We start from the raw sequence: 21,401 nt of genomic DNA, 5'->3' as shown, positions 1-21,401 counted from the left end.
ACCCGTTACATCCATCTGGTTTTCTTTGTCCTTGGTTCCTTAAAAAGCTCTTTTTTCTGGGGTGAGGTTGTGAGCCTCATGCCCAATCCCCATCTTGGAGGACCTAGAAGGTTCACTCCCCTAGGAGGGTTGGCTTCCCTACACCTATAGAGCCCCCCTGCCCTATGTTGCGTTCACACTTCGTCTGTCTCCTTTGTTGAGACCAATCCGGCTTGGGTGACACTGCCTACCTCCGCTACCGCCATAACAGCTCTTGGTTTCATCGGAGCACGCAAAACCTCCCGCCCGGCACTGAAGGTGCCTACGATAAGGTGGTGTCTCCTGGGAGGGTTCCATCAGTAAGTGTGTGTGTGTAAAATCATGATGTACTTCTTGGATTCATTTGTCATTCTTATTTCTCCTCCCATGTTGCAACGAACAAGATTCATAACATCAGTGTGAGTAACAGGGAAATTACGTATTTCTCTGTGAATGGTCTCGGTGATAAAGTTTGATACTTGCACACACATACATTTTGAGGCATTTCAGAAGTTAGGACAATATTTTTAGGCCACAACTCATAAAATTTTGAAGTCTTAATATCTTTATTCCCTTGCTTAAAGAGAAACCGTACTTCCTTTAATGTCATATTCGTGTAACGTGTCTGCAAGCTCTTTTTCCCAGTTTCATGGTCGACAAAAGATTTTACATCCTTTATATCAGGTGTTTGCCAGCTGATTTCATCATTTGTGAAAAAAGAAATTGTATTTTGAGCAGATAGTCACGTTTAAGTTTACTAAGACTTATCTTCTCTACTGAGAAAATCCGCTTTACTGCCTTTTGAGGTAAACTTTCACTTACAAGCTCCTTTATTATTGCTGTTTTTTTTTTTGGGGTGGGGGGGGCTTGAAGGAACCACCTTCTTTACCTGAGAAACAGCTTTGTCGACGATATGGGGACATTTATAAGATCCTAACTGGTAAGCACAGGTCTCAAGCTGATTTTCAGTCGGTGAAGATTTTAGTTTAAGTCTGTACTTCCTTTTTCGTTCAGCTCCCTTCTTGCGATGTTCCAATAAAGATTTTCCAGTGGAGGATGCCTTCATCTTCATATTTTCCTGTTTTTTGTTATCCCGTTCTTTCTTTTTCTTTAGGGGCATTGCACTTACTGGCATCTTCAACTTTTCTCAAAGTTTTCTCATATGCTCTGCCGATGTTGTTTCCCCAATTTTCTGTATAAATAATAAGCTTTTATATAGTGAAAATCATCAAGACACTCATTGTACCAACTAACATAACTTAACAATGGCAAGAAGTGGTAAATGGTTTAGATTTTGGTAACATCCAAAACACTGTGACTGGTGGGACAGAGTTTCTTTTAGTATTTACAAATGGTCACTTAAAAATTAAAAGTTGTCTCAAGGGTCACTGGATGTTTTTACTTGTAACCCAAAATACACAGAATTTCTGTAATTGCTGAGTTAGAGAGTAAACTTAGTTAGAGGGGCAGTAAATTCACTTTCATGAATTAGCTCCATGCTTAATAACTTACCTTTCTTTAAAATCTGAAGTTTGTCTGAAATATAATGTTCTGGTCTTGAAACCTAACAGTGAAAACAACAATATTCACTGCAACCCAATTTTAATCAGTTGCCAACACAAAAAACAAACCTCTTGTTCCCATCTTCATCTGCAGAAGTGCCAACTTTGTTTAACTATATTTCCTAACTGATTTTGTAATTATAATAATTTTTTCAGGACAGTAAAATTTAACTTTTGCAGTTTCAAAAAGCAATGACATTATTAAACTTAAAAAAAAATAAAAAATAAAAGTAAGCCTCAGTCTCAGTTTGGAGTGGAATCACCCAACTACATAGTCTGTAATATTCATGAATATTGTTAAATCTTTCTGAAAATGTTTGGAGAGACTGCTATTCAGTTAAAAGTAAAATATATAACATACACCATACAAAATTCTAATTTAGAAAACATATTCTGTAAATGAAGATACTAAGAATGCATTGCATCCAGTGAAGGTTAAGGCTCTGAAATAGCCAAAATGATGTATCATACATTAGTTCAAGCTTGTGTGTGTTCAGGCTGCCTTCATTTGCTTCTGTATACACCTGTGCTCATTTAATAAAATATTTTAATCCTGTTTATATGCAGATAGCGTAGTTTCATATGAAAAATGTTACTTTCGTCTTATACGGAAATACTAACCGAAATGCAAATTTATGTTTATATTATCCTCTAATGGCATACAGTAAGTTATACCTATTCACTGTACTCAGGACAGCATTAAAATTAAGAAAACATTTCTTCTTCTTCTTCTTCTTCTTCTTCTTCTTCTTCATCATCATCAGTTCCCTAATACTTTCAAGCATCAGGGTAATCTTGCTGTATCCATTTCTTCCATTCCACCCAATTCTCACACAATCTCTTCATTTCCACAATTGTTTTTCCACACTTTTGTTCCAGTTTCTTGACCCTGTTCTCTCATGTGATGCAGAATCTTCCTTGTCCAGCTCCTCAATTCATACTCATTTCAAATACTTGTTTAACTTTTCTTTCCTCTCCCATTCTCTTATAATGCCAATACCATCTCAACCAACATTTGTCAATCTCCACACACTGCCCAGTCTCTTCTCATATTCTGCCTTTTTTTCTCTCTTCTGGTCTTTTCCACTGCTCTCCTCATGAACTTCAGTTTTTTTGGAAGTAATCCTACATAAGTGTTTCTCTTGTAGTGCCAACCTCTCCATCCCACATGTTGTTAATTGGTGCCATAATTCCATTGTAAATTTGCGTTTCATTTTTCATATTTATCTCTTTTTTTAATAGTGTACTGAGACTGCCTTTTTAGTTCTCTTTAGCACCCGCTGTTGTGTTGTTCGATCACTACTTTGTATGGTGCCAAGATATTCAAAACTGTCTGCTTTTCCAAGAGGTTTTCCCTTACAGAGTATTTTGAATTCTTCTTCCTATCTTTTTGGCTTTGGAACCAATATTACTTTGCTTTAATCTATATTCACTACCATTCCTTCCAGCTTCAGTTCTTCATACTATTGTGCTATGACCTGCTGAAGTCTTTCTGACATGTCTGGTTTTTATGTAATAAAGCATCTCTTCAATTCCCAGAATGTCATATTCTTTCAGTGTTCAAACATATACACCCATCTCTTTCAAAAATTACTATCAATTTTAAATTATCATTCAAACATAGCGAATACAAGAAAATTTACTCTCACTTTCAGTTACTTTCATGAATAATTAAAACTTGCTTGCACTGTTGCAGTTAATGTTAACCATTGACCCTGATCCCTTCATATGAATATACTACAAAAACCAAGGTAAACTAAAAAGATACAATCAATAACTACAAATTAACTATGTGGCACAAACTGATAAATTACTGGCAGTCAAAAGGAATACATGGAAAGAGATGCATGCATTGTACAACATTACGTCCATTTTGGTTTGGTTTTATAGAGGGTGGTCAGAACCAGTCTGAAGAGCTTGTAAGTGTGTAGCAGGGGAGATTGCACTGAGAAATAATTGTTAAGAAAAAAATTTGTTACATTGTACCATTTCTGAATTGTTTAGCATTGAAGTTAGCCAATCAGATCATTGCGTTCACGAATTCAAGCACTTGCATATGCTAAAATGTGGTAATGCATACACATCTGTGGGTCCATGAATTACCACTTGTTGAACTACTCATTATAGTTAAAATTTGACTTTTCGGAGGTAATAAATTTAAGCTATATTTGTTCTCTTTGAAAAAACCAAACAAGAACAGGTTTGTCGAGACTGTCTCTTTTAGGCTGCTTGAATTTGTGTGTGTGATGTCCTGACTGGCTAACTTCAATTATTAATAACTCTGAAATGGCTCAGTGTATAGAATTTGTTTCTTAACAGTTATTTCTGAGTGCAACCTACTCTGCAATACCCTTACGATGTTTTCAGACTGTTTCTGACGACCTTGTGTATTGTTGTTGTTGTTGTTATAGTTATAGTTATATCCCCTCCCCCTTCCGATGCCCTGGTACCCTTGTCACTTGCGCACTAACTTCGAAGAGAGAGAAAAAAAAAAGGTTGCTCTGCTTTTTATTCCTTCACATAATTCTGTTCACTAATACTTCACATATAAAATTTGCGAAGTTTGCGCCTCTGAGGAGGATTATTGGAATCTCAAATCACTTGTGAAGTGAAGTGTTGCAGGTTTGAAATTTCTCTCCAGGCAGTGTGGTGACATCATGCTTGTGGAATGTGTTAGCTGCCACTCCATCTGGGTGCAAAGTGTCAACCCACCTGCTTGTGTGTCAGAACGTACATCATAACTCGCCCTTGCATTCACACTCACAAGAATACCAAGGAAATGCTCTAGTTTTTGCCTAGTGTGTTTAATATCAACTAATACTTCACACATACAGTGTCTGTACCCCTTGGAAATGCACGCAAGTGCTTATACTATCACTGCAGCTGAGTACTGGACATCTCTTGCAGCCTATGTATTACATGGACTATTTGTACAAATAATTCAGCTTCTGCAGTTAAGTGCAAGTCTCACTAGTTTCCTCAGTATCCTCATTTGTACTTCTCGTGCTGTCATCTTTGCATTGGTGGTAGAGCTTAATGTTCTGTAAATGTTAAAAGCCAAATGGCATCCCTGATTTTGCTTGTACTGCATTTGGGTGTACAAATGTGCATAGTTTCCAACTGACTCTTATAAGCTTGATGGAGCTTCCATGCGTTACTATCGAATTTTGACACTTATTATGTGTTTGGCTAAAATATGATCTCCCACCTATACAATTGATGTCACTAGTTGGTCATGTTTCTTCCTCTTCTGTGCTCATCTTTTTATCATCTCTTAATGCCAATTTAATCATATCTTTTCTTAACAGTTGCTCCTCAGGCGGAAACTGCAGTTATAGGTGAAATGAACTTTTTGATTCGGAGCTGTAAAGACTCTGGCACGCTGGCAAACGGATAATCTCAGTAGTTATACTAGTAGTGATTTGTTCGACTATGGATAACTCTTGTTAACAAATTTAAACTTTTTTGCTGCGTCTGGTTTGTAAATGGGTGGATTTACCTAATTTTTGGGTGCTGAATACACTGGTAAAATTAGTTTTTCTGTATGATGTCACATTTCCTAGATACACAGCAGAATAAAAAATGGTAATAGCAAAAATTGACCCAATTAAACTCAAACAAAAATGCACATACAGATCGTTTGAAATCAATACTCTTTTGTATGTATATGCCAATAAAAGGTCCAAGTTAGTTCAGAAGATATTTTCACCTTTAATAGTCTTTGGTTTTTGAAAAATGCGATGACGGAGCTCTTCTTTTGTTTGCCGTTTCATCACTCTCCCTAACAAGATCCCATCATCAAAGGGTTCCAATGGCCTTGGTGATGGTGTTCCATGGTAAGAATGTCTTGGTGAAAGCTTTCACCATGCTCATCACTTAGGCTACAAAATTTTCCGGGAAGAAATCAAGGTGAGAATGTAAAAAGTGAATTTTAAGCGACATTTTACTCCCTATGTTCTTATAGTTGTCCAACACGTCATTCACAATGGTAACATAGTTTTTGTCTTTTCTGTTACCCAAAAAGTCCTTCACAATTGCTTTAAAAGAAGACCAAGCATCTAATTGGATATACCCTCTTTCAGATTTGCCTCACTTAATTTGGGAAACTTTTCTTGTAAGTGATTGAAGGCCTCACCTTCTTTATCCAGAGCTTTCACAAAGTTCTTGATAAGGCCCAACTTCATAGGGAGGCAAAATGATTTTATCGGGCTCGACCATTGGGGTATTGTTCATGTTTCTGTTTCCAGGAACATATGACTTCCTTATAGGCCATTCCTTGACTATAGTGTTTCTTGGTGTCACGACTGTCCCAAAGGCACAAAAAGTAGCATTATTTCGTGAATCCAGCCTGTAAACCTGTAAGGAGTGCAACAACTTTTTAATCACAGCAAAGCTGCCATTCATGATCCTTAAATTTGATTGCCTCCAGCAGCAAAGCTATGGTTTCATAAGTTTCATGTCTACTGCGTAAGCCAAAGGTACGGATGGAAATGCATTGCCATTATGCAGTAGTACTGCTTTCAAGCTGGTTTTACTGGAGTCAATAAATAGTCTCCACTCTTGTGGATTATGTTGTACACCTAGCTGCATCATCAGACCATTGACATTTCTACAATACACACATTGAATTCTGCATATTGAAATATTGAGCAGAGGAGGCACCTCTTGATCCGGAACAGGAAATTTTTGTCCCTGGAGCTAGAAGGTTCTGTTGTTGCATTCTTAACCCCAAGAGTTCATCTTGCTGTTTCAAAAGTTTTAGATCGTGAACCAAATCATTCAATTCCTTTGATTAAAGAGCTGAGGTGAAGTGTCGTGATATTGAAGTCGGTACTCTTTTATATGCATTAGTTTCTGATTCACTTGACATGGTGTCTGGTTCCATGGCTTTCAATTTACAGATAGGAACAGGCAACCCCTCATCATGGGGCACAGGCAAGTGCACTGAAGATACATTTGGGTACTTTATTTTATGTCTAGTTTTGCTTGAATGCCCAGAAATATTTGTAAGACAGAAGTAACAGTCTGAATAATAGTCATTAAGCTCCCACCACACCACCGGAGCAGCGAATGGCGTGGCTCGTTGTTTTCCTTTCAACCACTCGGTTAAGGTTATAGTGAAGGTTACGCGGGCAATATGAGATGCAAAATTTTTATCTTGTTCACCAACAGGACAATCAAAATACAATTTATATGCCTTCTTAACCAAATCAGTGATTGGTTTTCTTTGGGCTTTTGGAATGAATTTCCCACACACATAACAAAAGTTGTTGGTGTGGTTTAGACAGCAACGAGATTTACTTGTTGCCATTTTTCTTAGTGTAAGTTTTAAACACAAAAAGTTTGCACTATCTTTCACAGGAAACACTCACTGAGGATCTCTTTCGCACCACTGGATTACCATACCAACCATTTACTGTCGATTTGTAGATCTTCTAGCTCTCCTCTGCAAATAAAAAACAATTAAATATCAAAACAGAAGAACAGCTAAAAGCGAAATACTGAGTATGAAAAATAAAAAAAAATCTTTAAAAACTCAAAAATGGTACGTGATAGAACATTTTGAAAGGTATATTTGGATTCTATGCACCAAAATACATACTAGTTGATGTATCACATCCCAGATACAAAATGGCTGTTGATTAGTGTAATTGTTCTGCCCATGGTTTATGTTCATTTCCATAGCTTGTCCTAAAGTGGCATACTAATTCTCTTATTGTGCACTCAACTGGGTTTAGTTCTGGATAGTAGTGAGAAATCTGGATCTGCCTTAATCCATTTGATTCAAGAAATTGTCCCCAAATTTTTTAATTACATGGATGTCCATTGTCACTTTAGTTGCATTGTGGTTAAGGAATGTTTTCAAAATAATTTTGTTGCAGTTCCCCTACATGGCATTTTCATTGGCCTTTCTTAATGGATAAAGTTTTGAAATCTGTTCCTGCACCACCATTATCTACGTAAAATTTCTTTTAGGTTGCAGGAGGGTCCATACTAGTAGATGGCGATTATTTGTCAAAGTTGTTTAGGAATTACATGATGCATTAATCCCTGATGTTGTACAGTCAAGACTTTGTTTTTCTGGAACTTTACACACACTTGCAAGAATTTTCTTGTTTGTTTTGACATGTTTTCGAAAATAGTGTTCCTGCAATTTCTTTAAAAATAACTTATGGCTAGATGTGTGTGACTTTAGGTGTGTTACATGTTATAAATTCATCTATGGCACGTCTGGGATTACACACTTGTAATTTGTTCAAATTGAGATTTGTTTGTCTATACAGAACTTGATACAATAGAGAATATGTTCTTATTTTTCTTTCTGCAAGGTCCATGTGATCATCTTTTATCGTTTGCAGACTAGGGTCGGCATGTTGTTTCAACTTAACATTTTTTAATAACTACCAAATGTATTTGTGTGTTTTCATTTTAATAAACTGCATCCATATTTCTTGAGTTATGGTTTGTGACACATTGGGTACCTCGATGTCTGTGGGCAGGCACAGAAGTGCGTTTGGTACATTTTTCTGCCTCCCTGGTACATATTGTACTTCAAAGCTATAGTCTTGTAATAGTAGTGTTCATCTCATCAATATGTTATGTGCTATTTTATACTGCATCAGGAATGATAGCATGTGATGGTCCATTTTTTCTAACTGTGGTGTGTCTCCCCAACATGTACAATGAAACCTTTCAAAATATCTTACTACACACTGAAGTGCCAAAGGAACTGGTATAGGCATACTTATTCAAATACAGAGTTACGTAAACAGAATACAGCGATGCAATCAGCAATGCCTATATAAGGCAACAAGTGTTTGGCGCAGTTGTTAGATCGGTTACTGCTGCTACAATGGCAGGTTATAAGATTTAAGTGAGTTTTGAATGTGGTGTTATAATCGGTGCACGAGCAATGGGACACAGCATCTCCGAGCTAGCGATGAAGTGAGGTTATTCCCATATGACAATTTCATGAGTGTGCTGTGAATATCAGGAATCTGCTAAAACATCAAATTCTGACATTGCTGCGGCCGGAAAAAGATCCTGCAAGAATGGGACCAGCAACGACTTTAGAGAATAGTTCAATGTGACAGAAGTGCAACCCTTCTGCAAATTGTTGCAGATTTCAGTGCAGGGGTATCAACAAGTGTCAGCGTGCGAACCATTCAACAAAACATCATTGATATGGGCTTTTGGAGCCAAAGGCCCATTCGTGCACCTTTGATGAGTGCACAACACAAAGCTTTGTGCCTCGCCTGGGCCTGTCAATACCGACATTGGACTGTTGATGACTGCAAACAAGTTGTCTGGTCGGAAGAGTCTTGTTTCAAATTGTATCAAACGGATGGACATGTATGGGTACGGAGACAACCACATGAATCCATGAACCGCTGCATGTCAGCAGGGGACTGTTCAAGCTGGTGGATGTTCTGTAATGGTGTGGGGCATGTGCATTTGGAGTGATATGGGATCCCTGATACATCTAGATACGACTCTGACAGGTGATACGTACATAAGCATGCTGTATGATCACCTGCACTCATTCATGTCCATTGTGCATTCCGATGGACTTGGGCAGTTCCAGAAGAACGATGCGACACCCCACACATCCAGAATTGCTGCAGAGTGGCTCCAGGAACACTCTTTTGAGTTCAAACACTTTCTCTGGCCACCAAACTCCCCAGACATGAACATTATTGAGCATATGTGGAATGCCTTGCAGTGTGCTATTCAGAAGAGATCTCCATCTCCTCGTATTCTTATTTATGGACAGACCTACGGGATTCATGGTGTCGGTTCCCCCCTAACACCACTTCAGACAGTGGACGAGTCCATGCCACATCGTGTTGTGGCACTTCTGCGTGCTAGCGGGGGCCTTTCACAACATTAGGTGGGTGTACCAGTTTCTTTGGCTCTCCAGTGTATAACAAATGCCTCCTGCTCAGTCATTGTATATTTGTATACCCATACACTCAATGCTTGGCTGCCAGACATGATCATTCTCCATTTGGTTTGTCGATTTCTTTCATGTGTTTGGTACATTTCCCTAGCTGTCCCATATTTACAGCTACCGTTACCTAGATCAAAGTCTTCATTTAAATCCGGTTGTTGTTGTATCAGAGCTGCACACAAATTCTTTGGAAAATCTCTTTCTCTTCCCTTTTTCTCACCCATAAGGAATTTTTTCATAATAAATTTGTCAGTGCTGTTTCTACTGTAGTAATTCAGAAATTTTCTGTAATACCTGCAGAGGCCGAGGAAAGCGTTGCGTTGTTTTTTGCATTGTGATGATGGAAAATTTGCAATGACAGACAATGTCAGTGGATCTGGATCAATTCCTCTTACTGAGTTTTATAAGCCCTAAAAACTGTTTCTTTGCAAGGTGTGATTTATCTATGTTTAATGTCACACTCCTACATTTTTGAACCATTGTAATATCTCTCTGTGATGGACAGACCTTCTTTTCCTGTCACTGTTGATGCATGGTTACCATCATTATAATTTACTTCTCCTCCCAGCATTTGATCTAATGCTCATATAAATGCCAAAGCCGACACATTTAATCTGAATGGCATCACTTTAAATGGGTAGCACTGGCCATTGAAGAGAAATGATGTGTATTTTCACAGTTAGGGTCCAGTTCTGTCTGTAAATTACTGCTCATTATGTTCAGATTTAGTAGCTCGCACCTTAGAAATGTTGCAATGACTCCTCAGTATTCTAAGGCTGATCCCCTTGTGGCACAATTATCCTGCTTATTGCTCATGTGTCAATCACAAGCCGTATGCTGCCCACTTTTGTTGACTTTATGTTACAATATGTGCTGTACGAGCTCTCCATTATGTTGTCTTTCATCATTCTTTGAATTTATGATTTGACTGTTGCCTTCTTTGCTGATGGTATTCAGTATGGCTTGTATTAAACAATTCATGTTCTGTAACTTGGAATTTGCTTACACATGCACGCATTTTGCCAGTTTTTGTGGAGAATACAGACTGATTTCTTCCCTAAACTTCTGCCAATTCACATCGTTGTCCCAGTCTATGCTCAAAGTCTGTTAATTCCTGTTGTGTGGCTGTAATTGTGTTGGACACCTTTTCACATGTCTCACCTGAATATAAATGACAGCGCTGCAGATTCGCTGCCCTTTTATACCTTGTAGACATGAGAGAGACTATTGCCACCTGCATATGTACATATTGTATTCCATGACTTTTGTCACCTCAGTGTAACTGATTATATGACTATCCATAAAACACTCTAAGAAAAATGAAATGAAAAGATGGACCAAAAAGAAAGTAGCTGAATGAGATGGAAATCTGTCGATGTAATGTACATGCACAGACAAACAAATGATTAAAATTTCAGAAAAATTGGATGACTTATTATAGAGAAAGAACTTCACAAACAGGATAGGGCAGTAATATGTCTGTCCATTGCTAGCCCATATTTGGCTGGGCATTGATTGATATAGTTGTCGAAAGTCGTCTGGAGGGATATCATGCTCAATTCTGTCCAATGGTGTGTTACATTGTCAAAATCTCGAGCTGGTTTGAGGGCCCTGCCCATTATGCCCAAAATGTTCTCATTGGGAAGAATCTGGCTACCTTGTTGGCCAAGGTAGGATTTGGCAAGCACAAAGACAAGTAGTAGAAACTGTTGACATGTGCAGATGAGCATTATCTTTCTGAAGTGTAAGCGCAGGGTGGCTTGCCATGAAGGGCAACAAAACAGGGCATAGGATATCATTGACATACTGCTGGGCTGCAAAGACACTGCGGATGACAATCAAAGGATGCCCTGCTACGAAATGAAATTTCTCCTGAGACCATCACTCCTGGTTGTCAGGTTGTATGGTGGGTGACAGTCAGGTTGGTATCCCACTGCTGTCCAGGGCTTCTCCAATACATCTTTGGCCTGGAAGCTCATTGACTAGAGTAGAATTGTCTTCAGCAATGAGTCCTGCTTCGAACTGAGTCCCAGTGACCAGCCGAGACATGCCTGGAGGTGCCATGGACAGCAGTGGGTTACCAGCCTAGCGAGTGTCTGCCATACGGCTCGACAACCAGGAGTGATGGTCTGGTGTGCCGTTTCATTTCACAGAAGGCCCCTTTAAGGTTGCCATCTGTGGCAGCCTTAGAGTGCAGCAGTACTTCAATGATATTCTATGCCCCATTTTGTTGCCCATCATGGCAAGTTGTCCTGGGCTTACATTTCAGCAAGATAATGCCTGCTATTGCATGGTGAGAGTCCCTAATGCTTGTCTTCATACTTGCCAAACCTTAGCTTGGCCAGCAAGGCCACCACATCTCTCCCATTTGAGAGCATTATGGGCAGGACCTTAACAACCGGCTTGGGCTTTTGATGGTCTAATGTGCCAGTTGGACAGAATTTGACGTGATATACCTCAGGATATCTTTGCTGATGTTCACCTGATTTGAATAATCCTTCACAGTGGTCGCTCTTTGTTTTTAAGAGTGTGCATTGGTATTATTCTGGTCATTGGTCATAGCATCCCATACATTAATCTAGTCATCAGCACAGAATGTTAGCCCGGTTAGTTTTATATAAAGGATGTGCTCCGTTTCATCCTATCTGTACATCCCGTTATGTATTGACAAAGCAGCTTGCAAATTCATAACGTGTTTTGCCACTTACCCTAAACATAGAACAATTGACCCTTCCATTGCAGTTAAATTTCTCTTTCGTCTAAAGTGTCCCATGTCCTACATGTAGAAGCTCTCATATGCTTATGCTATAGAAGAAGCTCGTGTTCAGTTTCTTCCATCTCTTGGATTGCTTTTAGGGTGTAGATGCAGAGCTTTTTTTTTAACAAGACTGGTTCTTTACCGTGCTGACATTAGAGTCAGTACCAATTACTCTACTCTTAGATTAATTACATGTTATCTTCATGAGTTGAATTTTGCTTTGGTATCAGTTATGCAGTTACTAGTATTCTGGAAGAACATTCTGCATTTTTCTGAAATGTTTTACTCTGATGTAAAGACTGAATGAATATGTAATGAGTCATATGAATAAAACAGAGAATGTACTTTACACTTACAATTTCGAAGAACATTCCCAGGTTTGCATGAACGAAGTGAATCAGAGGATATACTTCACCCAAGAATGTTCTCATAATGAGTAAAAGAATGGGGGAAGCCACTCAATATGATTAACATCCTCTGATTTCATATGAATAAAACTAGTTTTACAATCAGAGAACATATTCGGTGTTTTTGAGTAAGCTCTGTAGCATACTTCATGCTAAGTAAGTTCTGTTGTCATTGAGTGTTACGAAATGTTCTTAGTTAAATTGGCAGAATGTATGGCACTCAAAAGGCAAAAGATAACAGATTCTGAAGAAATACAGACGAGAGAAACTGTAGAAGGTTATACAGGTTTAACAATGAAAAATTTATTTGGCTTGTGTATCAGTTCCTTTTGAAAATCATGAAAGAAGAGGGGGTGGTCTTTCAACTGAATCAAAAATGAAAACACTTTTGCACTATTTAGCACACCCCGGTTTTCAGAATGGTGTAGAAGACTTGGGTATAAACCAGACAACTGGGTCACTAACATTTTCTTATGTTCTTCATCGTGTTACCAAAAAGCACCATTGTGGATCCAGTCTCTGAGAAACATAGGTGAACTTGAAACAGTGAAAGTGAAGTTACAATTAAGATATCAGTTTTTATGTACGGTGGGGGCTTTCAATAATGCAATCTTCACTACATGGAGATGAACATAATAACCGAAATGGCTTTCCTAGTATAAGTGTACATGCAACATGTAATTACATGTTCCCTAGTGTCGATTCTTCGTGGCCCGGTTCTGTACATGATGCTTGTGTATGGAAAACCTCTTATCTATCTGAAATGCTAAGAGAAAACCAGTGAAATGCTTTAATGTTAGGAGATGAAGCGTATAGTGTTACACTGTGGTTAATAGCACTACTCCAGAATCACCAAATAGCTGATGAGAAGACCTACAACAGACTTCATTTGAAGGAGATAGTAACAATCGAATGGTCCTTTGGACAGATGAAAAGTTTCCCAATTCTGCGTGGCAAAATAAGACTTGCCCAAACAAAAACCCCCAAAGTGATTATTGCATGTTTTCTTCTGCACAGCATTGCACAACAGGTAGGGTATCAGGATTATGAGGCACCTGTAGTTGAGTCAGCATAAGTTGATCCCTGACAGTTGCAGTGAAGTGGGCGTGGCACCTTCGCGGTCTTACCTCAACTATTAACATAACGTGATTTTGTAAATGTGTCTTTGGCAGAGCCTCTGTGCTGTCACAGCTCTGTAGGTAGATACTGTTTCTGGCTGCAGCTATTTGCGTTTCGCAGTTGAAAGCTAGCAACGGCACTGCGAGCTGCCAGGAACCTTCTTATGCTGTCTCTACTATAGTGATGTTGACAATAATCTTCCAGTAATGAGAGAAGCAGATGCAGCAGCAGCAAACATACATCCACATGGTACAAACAAAAGATGAGAAATCATTAATGTTATATGTCAACTGTAGTGCGTGAAAGGTTTGTATCTAAACTTTGTTTAAAAAAGCCAAATTTGTATTTTTTATTTTTCTTGGAACTTGCTGAAATTTGATTTGGAAATTTTACTTATACCAAAAATCGTTTTTTTTTTTTGGTGTGATGAAAGTGTTTACAAGATACTAGAGTAAACAATTGCACAAATTATTTAACCTCTAACACTTGAAACTGGTGCATGATACTCTTACTGTTCCACTGGAAATAAATTAGCATTGAATCATAGCTTTAAAAGATAAAGTTGAATGTAAACAAATATTTAATATTTTGCAAAAACAGACATAATGTCTTACGGGATAACCACAATCAGTCTGAATGAACCGAAACCGGTCATATGAATAATAAAAAAAAAAATTGCAATCAAGACGGATTTTAAGTAACATTATAAATATTTAATATAAAAAGTAATTTTTAATTTTACAAATACTACATTGCAAAAATCGTATTGAAGAAAATAAATATGTTCTATTGTTACATATAAGAGAATGTGAAGTCTGTTTTTCTTTCTCCTCCTCTCACGTCAATTTTTGTTGCTTTTGCTTAAAAACTTCTAGCTGCTGCAGCAAAATGAGACACTATAACTCTACATTAGATAAATTTATCATTTCCTGTGTCTTCATAGATAATTTTTGTTGTTTCGCTCTCTGAGGAGCCAAAACAGATGATAAAGCAAATAAAGTTACTTCAGGGCCCATTACATTGGGAAGGTCTTCAATTGCATTTTGTAAAACGTGCATAAATGTTTGTTGATTGTAAAGTTGGAATCAAGTCATTGCACAACATCGAAACTGTGATCAGTGAAGGGTACACTGGTTCAAGCTGATGCACCTACCACAGAAGACCCTAAAACAAAATTTAAAAAAAATGGTATGTTAGTATGTGTCATGATATATGGCTAACAGGTTTAGGCATAAACATGAGAGGGGTTCTGTCAAGTTTTGTGCTAGTTTTACCAAAATTTATTAGACTGTTTTTAACAAAAATTGTTTTGTTTTCGCTGAAAGAAAAGTTCACTAATTAATAACTGCAAAGCGTTAAGCACATAATAAAAAACGGAGAGAGGGGGCGACTTACCAGGATTTCTATGTATAGTAGTGTTGCAGTCAACCCCATCTAAAAACTTGAAGAAGAGTTCCTCCTCCTTTTGTAGTATTACTTTGACATTCCCAGTCTTCTTCAAACCAGTCTTACGCTTAAGTGGTGATTTCATGTTGTACACTTTTCTTAATGTTTGTTATTTCTTTTTAAAAACTTATCCTATCATATCTGAATTTCTTTCAAGCTACCAGGTTTCTCTTTTCTTGTGTTAGGCACTCGTGATTTGCTAATAATCACTGGTTAATCTTTTACTGCATTAATAAAAGCAAATTCTGAGTCTTTCATCCCTGCACACAAACATGACTAAAACATACAGTTTCTATTCACAAATGTAATCACAACACACACTCTTTGGCACACTGATGTGTACAGACTGATAACCAAAGAGGTTTTATTTCAGTATCCTTGCTGGGAACTTACTCAAGGAGGAGGGGAGGTAGTGAGAAGAAAATACTCCATGGTGAGAGAAAAAGCTACGAATTTTTTTTATTCATATGGAATTGAGAATGCTCTTTTGCTCTGAGAATCTTCTCCAGGGAATGTTCTCATTTTTTATTCATACAGCCTAGTGGTATTATTAGCAAGATGCCATTTAGGTTGCAGTTATATTTGCCTGTGCAAAAACTTGAAGTCAGCATTCATTTAGTAGGGATGTCATGTACTTTTGGAAAAGAAATATATATTTTCATTTTTTTATTTATCACTTTTTAAATGTCTATGAAAAACTGACAGTGTCCAGATTCCTCTTTTAGCTGCAGGAAGTTGTACACTACTAGCAATAGTAAGTGAGTATGAAACCATTGTGTTCTGCTTTGAGTATAGTGAAATGAGGATGAAGTCTCTGCCCCCATTCGGATGTAGATATGGGCTGTATCTCCTCCACATGACAGTGTGTTACCAAGAAGCTGTTTTTATTCATAGTGTTTTGATCTGATGAGTCTCAAGAGCGTGTTATTTAAAGCTGCTGTAAGCCACAATACTATTTCTTTTGACTAAGTTAAAATAAATCTGAAAGTTTTCTGCATAGTGTTCTGCATACCTGTTGCTTGATTACCAGTGTGGTTCCACTTGTTCTGCATTTTTCATTAGTAATTGATTTATGCTGAAAGGTAATTGCCTAGTAGTGGTATAATTTTATGGCAAATATGTATAGGTACTAAATTTATTATAGTAGGTGTTTCAAAGTTAAATGTGGAATTGTGTATGTGATTTGAAGCTTTCTTATTTTTAAACCATGCTATTCTCACATTAACACCAAGAGACTACTGTAAAGGGAAAATTTCCTCATTTGTTGTGTGAAGTATTTAATAGCAAGCCTTGCACAAATTTTCTCCAGTATCAGTTCCTGAATATAATATGTGGTTTAAATGGCTAACTACTCTCAGCATGATTTTCCAGTCGCATGTTAAGTGATATATGTATTACATCTATATTTGTCATTTAAAAGTGGGTCGTTGAACCATTAACAAAGTGTGGTATTGATACCATTTGCTGTATGTCATATATAAGTATGGAAAACTGTTGTTTTTTAATGTGCTGATATATGAAAATTATTGCAACGTGATACTCCTTTTTTTTATTTCACAGTGTTGAATTACCTATTTTTTCCTGCCCAAATAGTCTTTCAAGTTCAGTACCATCATATTTCATGGATTGTAGTCCAAAATATGGAAACTGAGATAAGATGACTGTTTTTATTTCCTCCATTTTGAAAATAATTGTAATAATGAAGTAATTATTTTTCATTGTTCTAGTAATGCTGATGAATGAGGGAGAAAGTACGCGACAGCAGCATGCACCATCACAATCTGGCACTCACTGTACATCCACAATCACTGTCTCAAACACAGCCACAGCAACAACAGCAACAGCAACATCACCATCACCGTCAACATCTACCACTAATGCTACATCTTCTGCTAATAGTACAACCACGTCAACAAACTTGGCAAACACGAAAGAGAAAACCCCTATGTGTCTTGTCAATGAACTTGCAAGATTCAACAAGGTAAGGCAGTGCTTGTGTTTTTATTAGTTAGGTGATGATTTTGGCATGATTTAACCAAAAGTGTGGGATTGGGAGTTGTGCATTTAAATCTTGTGCTAAATATATAATTCAAAAATTTGATAGAACTGATATTTACTTACAAATTTGATCACAGTTAAGAGTCATCTGCCCATTCCCTTTTGGCGTCTCCTTTCTGCTCAACTCCTTTTGTATTTTCTCTTTCCTTTAGCTACTTCATCCATTCCTGTCTTTCCACTCTTGCTTAAACTGCACTCATTTTCTTTCATTTTTGTGGGTGCTCCTCCTCCCCACCACAACCTTGTATATTTTTGTGAACCAAAGACTCATCTTGTAATGGCTAAGAGTGGACATAATCAAATTAAACCATTCATGTATAGGTATTACATAATGTTAATCCACAGCCACGAAAAACTTTGTGCAAATTTCTGTAGTGTTTTTGGATGCAATAGTGCTGTGTCATTGCTTCCAAAGAGCAGGAATTTTAATCTTTGTTCTTTAACACTACATGTTCAAAAAGCCAGTTTTGATCTGAACTCCATTTACAGTAAACTTACTGATTTTTATGTAGGAACAATGTACTGCTACACAAGCCTGATACAATTCCATTTGATCATTTTGTATCTGGCAAAAAGGTTAAATTGTTTTCTCTATCCTGTAGTGCACAAAGAGACTAGCAAGATAGTCACAGCTTGCTACTGAAGACTTTTTGTTTCCAAATTGATTTGCAAATGTTGCATTACACATACCCTCTGATTGTACATCAGGAGTGATTGCATGTAGATTTTATGAAACTGTCACTTTGAAGTTGGAAACAAACTGGATTTGTATAGAGTGGATTCTAGATTTACTTGGCCGCTCTGATTAAACTGTAGTAGCTCAGTGAAAAAAAAGTTGAAGTTCATGTTAGGAACAGTGAAAACATACAAAAGGTACTAGGTAACTTTAGCAGGACTACATGTCAACACTTCATGTAATATTTCCAAGTGATTTTCATTACTCTTTGCCCTCAGCTGTCTTTTTTCAGCTGACCAAATTCAAAATACTTCATCAGGAGGAATACTCTTTCAGCTTGATAAAATAGACACATTTGAATAGCATAAAATCAGGACATCTTAAGATGTCTCAAATTGCAACTACAAAAAAGAAAGAAAAAAACCCTCTTGATTAATTTAATGGAGTGTTTTGTCATAAGGAACCAACTGTTGGTAACCTGAATGCAAGATACATTTTTCCCCAAAATTCTCCCATGACAAATTAGAATGGAGTTTATCTGCATTACACTGCAAATAAAATTTTCTCATAATAAAAATTTCTATCGTAGTGCTCGTTCCTTGGTTGGATATGAAGCAACAATATTTCTAGTGTTGGAAATTAATCATTGTATATGACATTAACTGTGTGACCATCTCCAATTGGTGGTGTTTCCATTAGCTAGTGGCCACTATCAAACTCGCATTTCAGTTTTTTTTAACGTGAGAAGAGAGGCACATTTTTCTCACCAACTAAAGTGTAATGTTTACATCAGTGAGTGATAGCATTGAAAGATAATCATTGACAAACTTCAGAATTTGCCGTAGCTCTAATGCAAATTTAAAATCTGCAGCAATTTGTTATGCAAAAAGAACATTAATAGGAAAACAGCAAAAATCAAGAGTTGAGTTGAATCTAATGTGAGGTGTTGGATTGCATTGGGAAACAAGCTGCAAACTGATGATTCATCAAGGAAATCCTATGAGAGGGCTGAAAGCTGGGAAATATCGTGAAATCAAAGCTAGTTTTGTTTCCATTGTATAACATAAAAGGAAAGGGAGGCTCCCTCTTTCAACAGATAATCCAGGTAAATGCCTTGGAAACTGTGAAGACCTTAAATATAGCAGACAGAATTTTGTGAGTGTGTCTGTCGGTACCGGAGGTTTGTGTGTGGATGTGCTCTCTCTATCTGACAAGTACTTCACTAGCACAGAGACTACCAGAAAACTCATCAACTTCCAGAGGCACGTGATCCAAATGTGGCACCATCACTCGCCTTCCACACCAGATCACTAGTACCAATGAGACATCTTGTTTCTGGGTTATTCTGAGCAATGTGACAGTGTCTGTAAAGGGGCAGAATATATCTAATTAAGAACAATGTGATAATAGTATCACTGTATAGGAAGAAAGCTGCCACTACCACTCCTCTCTCCCGTTATTCTGAAGTGCACATTGTTGCTTAAGAAAAATATCCCCAAGTGTCTAATGATTCATTTCCAGGAAAACGCAGTATGACAAGGGAATTAGTTATGGACTTGCGGGATCACAGACTGAGTGCACTGTTCATTTAAGAGAGCTACACTAGTGTTTGATGCCTTTAAAGGCCACTTTAGGTATAAAGTGAAGAATAAAGTGACTGCTTTGAACACACACCATTTCATTATTCCTGGTGGTATGACTACAAAACTGAATGTGCTTTTGATGTCTTTGTGAACAAACCATCTAAAACATTATTCTGGTAGCATTTTTGATTAGGATTAGACACTCACTCCATCTGGCAATAAAAGTCACCTGTGAGCTGTATGTATGATTGGATTTTTTCCTCTTTGTCCACAATGTCATCATATTCTGTCATCAAAAAGTCCAAGAAGTGTCCTCAATGATATTGAGAACAAGCAGCTTTGGGAGGAGAGCAGCAAAAGTACTGACAATAATTAAAGTGAGACCAGACATGGCAAAAGAAAATTTTTGCCAATATTTAACCCATTATTTCCGAAACTGTTGAAGATATCCGTACCAAATTTTTACCAATTGAATGTCTGAATGTATTTAGTTTATACAATTTTTTAAATATATGCTTGTTTTTATTTTATTTTGTTTATTTATGTATTTTTAAACAATTCTGATTTATACAAGATACCATCAGTTATATGACTCTCAAAATGCTGATTGTAGATCTGTATAATCACCACCATCCTGAGAAAATGGGGGGCTTTTGTCAGAAAATTTAGTTTTGAGAAAATTCAAGTTAAGTCGGTAAGTCTGTGGAAACACACATTTCTTCCTACAAAAAGAAAAGTGGGTAATAGCAGCCTGCTTCATAATTTGATCCCTCTTATTCATCAAATTCTTCCTTCTTCTTTCTTGCCTCGTATGTCATTTGCTGAACAGAGATTTCAGCCTTCTGCACTCTTTAATCAATCCATGGCTTCCAATGTTCTTGCTGTATTCTGCCCTATTTTTATTCCCAGCTGTTCTGGAACTTACATTCTTCCAGAATTCCCATCATTGAAGAAGTTAACTGCATCACACACACCTAATCTTAGCTTTTATTCCTACAAAGACATCTTTTTGTTATCTGAGTCCACACAATATTGTTAAATGCTTCGTTAATGTTTGTGTTTCTTACCATGGAGACATTTTTTTAGCAAGTCAGGATTAGCCAAGTCTCTGAAATAGTGTTAATGGCCTCCATTATTGCTTCAGGTACTGAATGTTTATGTTTGAAATCATCTAATTTGCCCGATGCCTCTGCTTTTACTACACTTGCACCATGTATCTCGTGTGGGCATGCACAAGATATTTTCTGGGTTAGTATCTGTGGACAGCCAGTGAAAATATGTTGCCCACATTGCTCTTTTTCATGCACCCAAAATCATGTGTTTTCTTTCATGGTTTTGCTGTAGTATTCCTGAAATTCATCAGTAAGCCTTCCAGCATATTTTATACTTTTCCCTATCTGAAAATTTGGTGTCACTAAGTTTCTTTTTCAGCTGACGAAGGTGGATTTACATTCTTTTTTTTACATGGCCTACACATTCAAGCTTTGTAATAGGTTCATCATTGGGTTTGCTTTTTAAAACAATGTTGAAGGATTTACAGCCTCCATGTCGTAGACGTTTCAGATATCAAACTCCGTACTCTGATTTTGAATGATGAAATATAGCCATAGCTGATGTTATTGCCATACTACCACTTGACCCTTCCTAGTTCTTTGTGTATGAGGGCATTTATACACACTTTTTTTTCTCTTCAATATCACCTACTAAGGTACATCCTTGACAATATGTAGTGAGAATTTCAGAGTCCTTTCCAGTTTCGACACTTGTTGCAGTAGCAAATCCACTTTTGGAAGTATGGCCCTTTTTTGCCATGACCCATGAAA

At 37.3% G+C, this 21,401-nt stretch overlaps 1 protein-coding gene across 2 annotated transcripts in view; it reads left to right on the top strand.

The window, feature by feature from the left end:
• Positions 1–21,401, top strand: part of LOC126194920 (double-stranded RNA-binding protein Staufen homolog 2-like) — a 254,734-nt gene that overhangs the window by 44,357 nt on the left and 188,976 nt on the right. For both annotated transcript variants that reach the window (XM_049933299.1, XM_049933306.1), the window contains exon 4: positions 16,989–17,242. In XM_049933299.1, coding sequence (XP_049789256.1) covers positions 16,989–17,242 — 254 coding nt within the window. The remainder of the gene's footprint in view (positions 1–16,988; positions 17,243–21,401) is intronic.

Source organism: Schistocerca nitens, chromosome 1, assembly GCF_023898315.1.
Source record: "Schistocerca nitens isolate TAMUIC-IGC-003100 chromosome 1, iqSchNite1.1, whole genome shotgun sequence".
Lineage (NCBI taxonomy): Eukaryota > Metazoa > Arthropoda > Insecta > Orthoptera > Acrididae > Schistocerca > Schistocerca nitens.
This window is presented reverse-complemented; position numbering and strand designations above follow the sequence as displayed.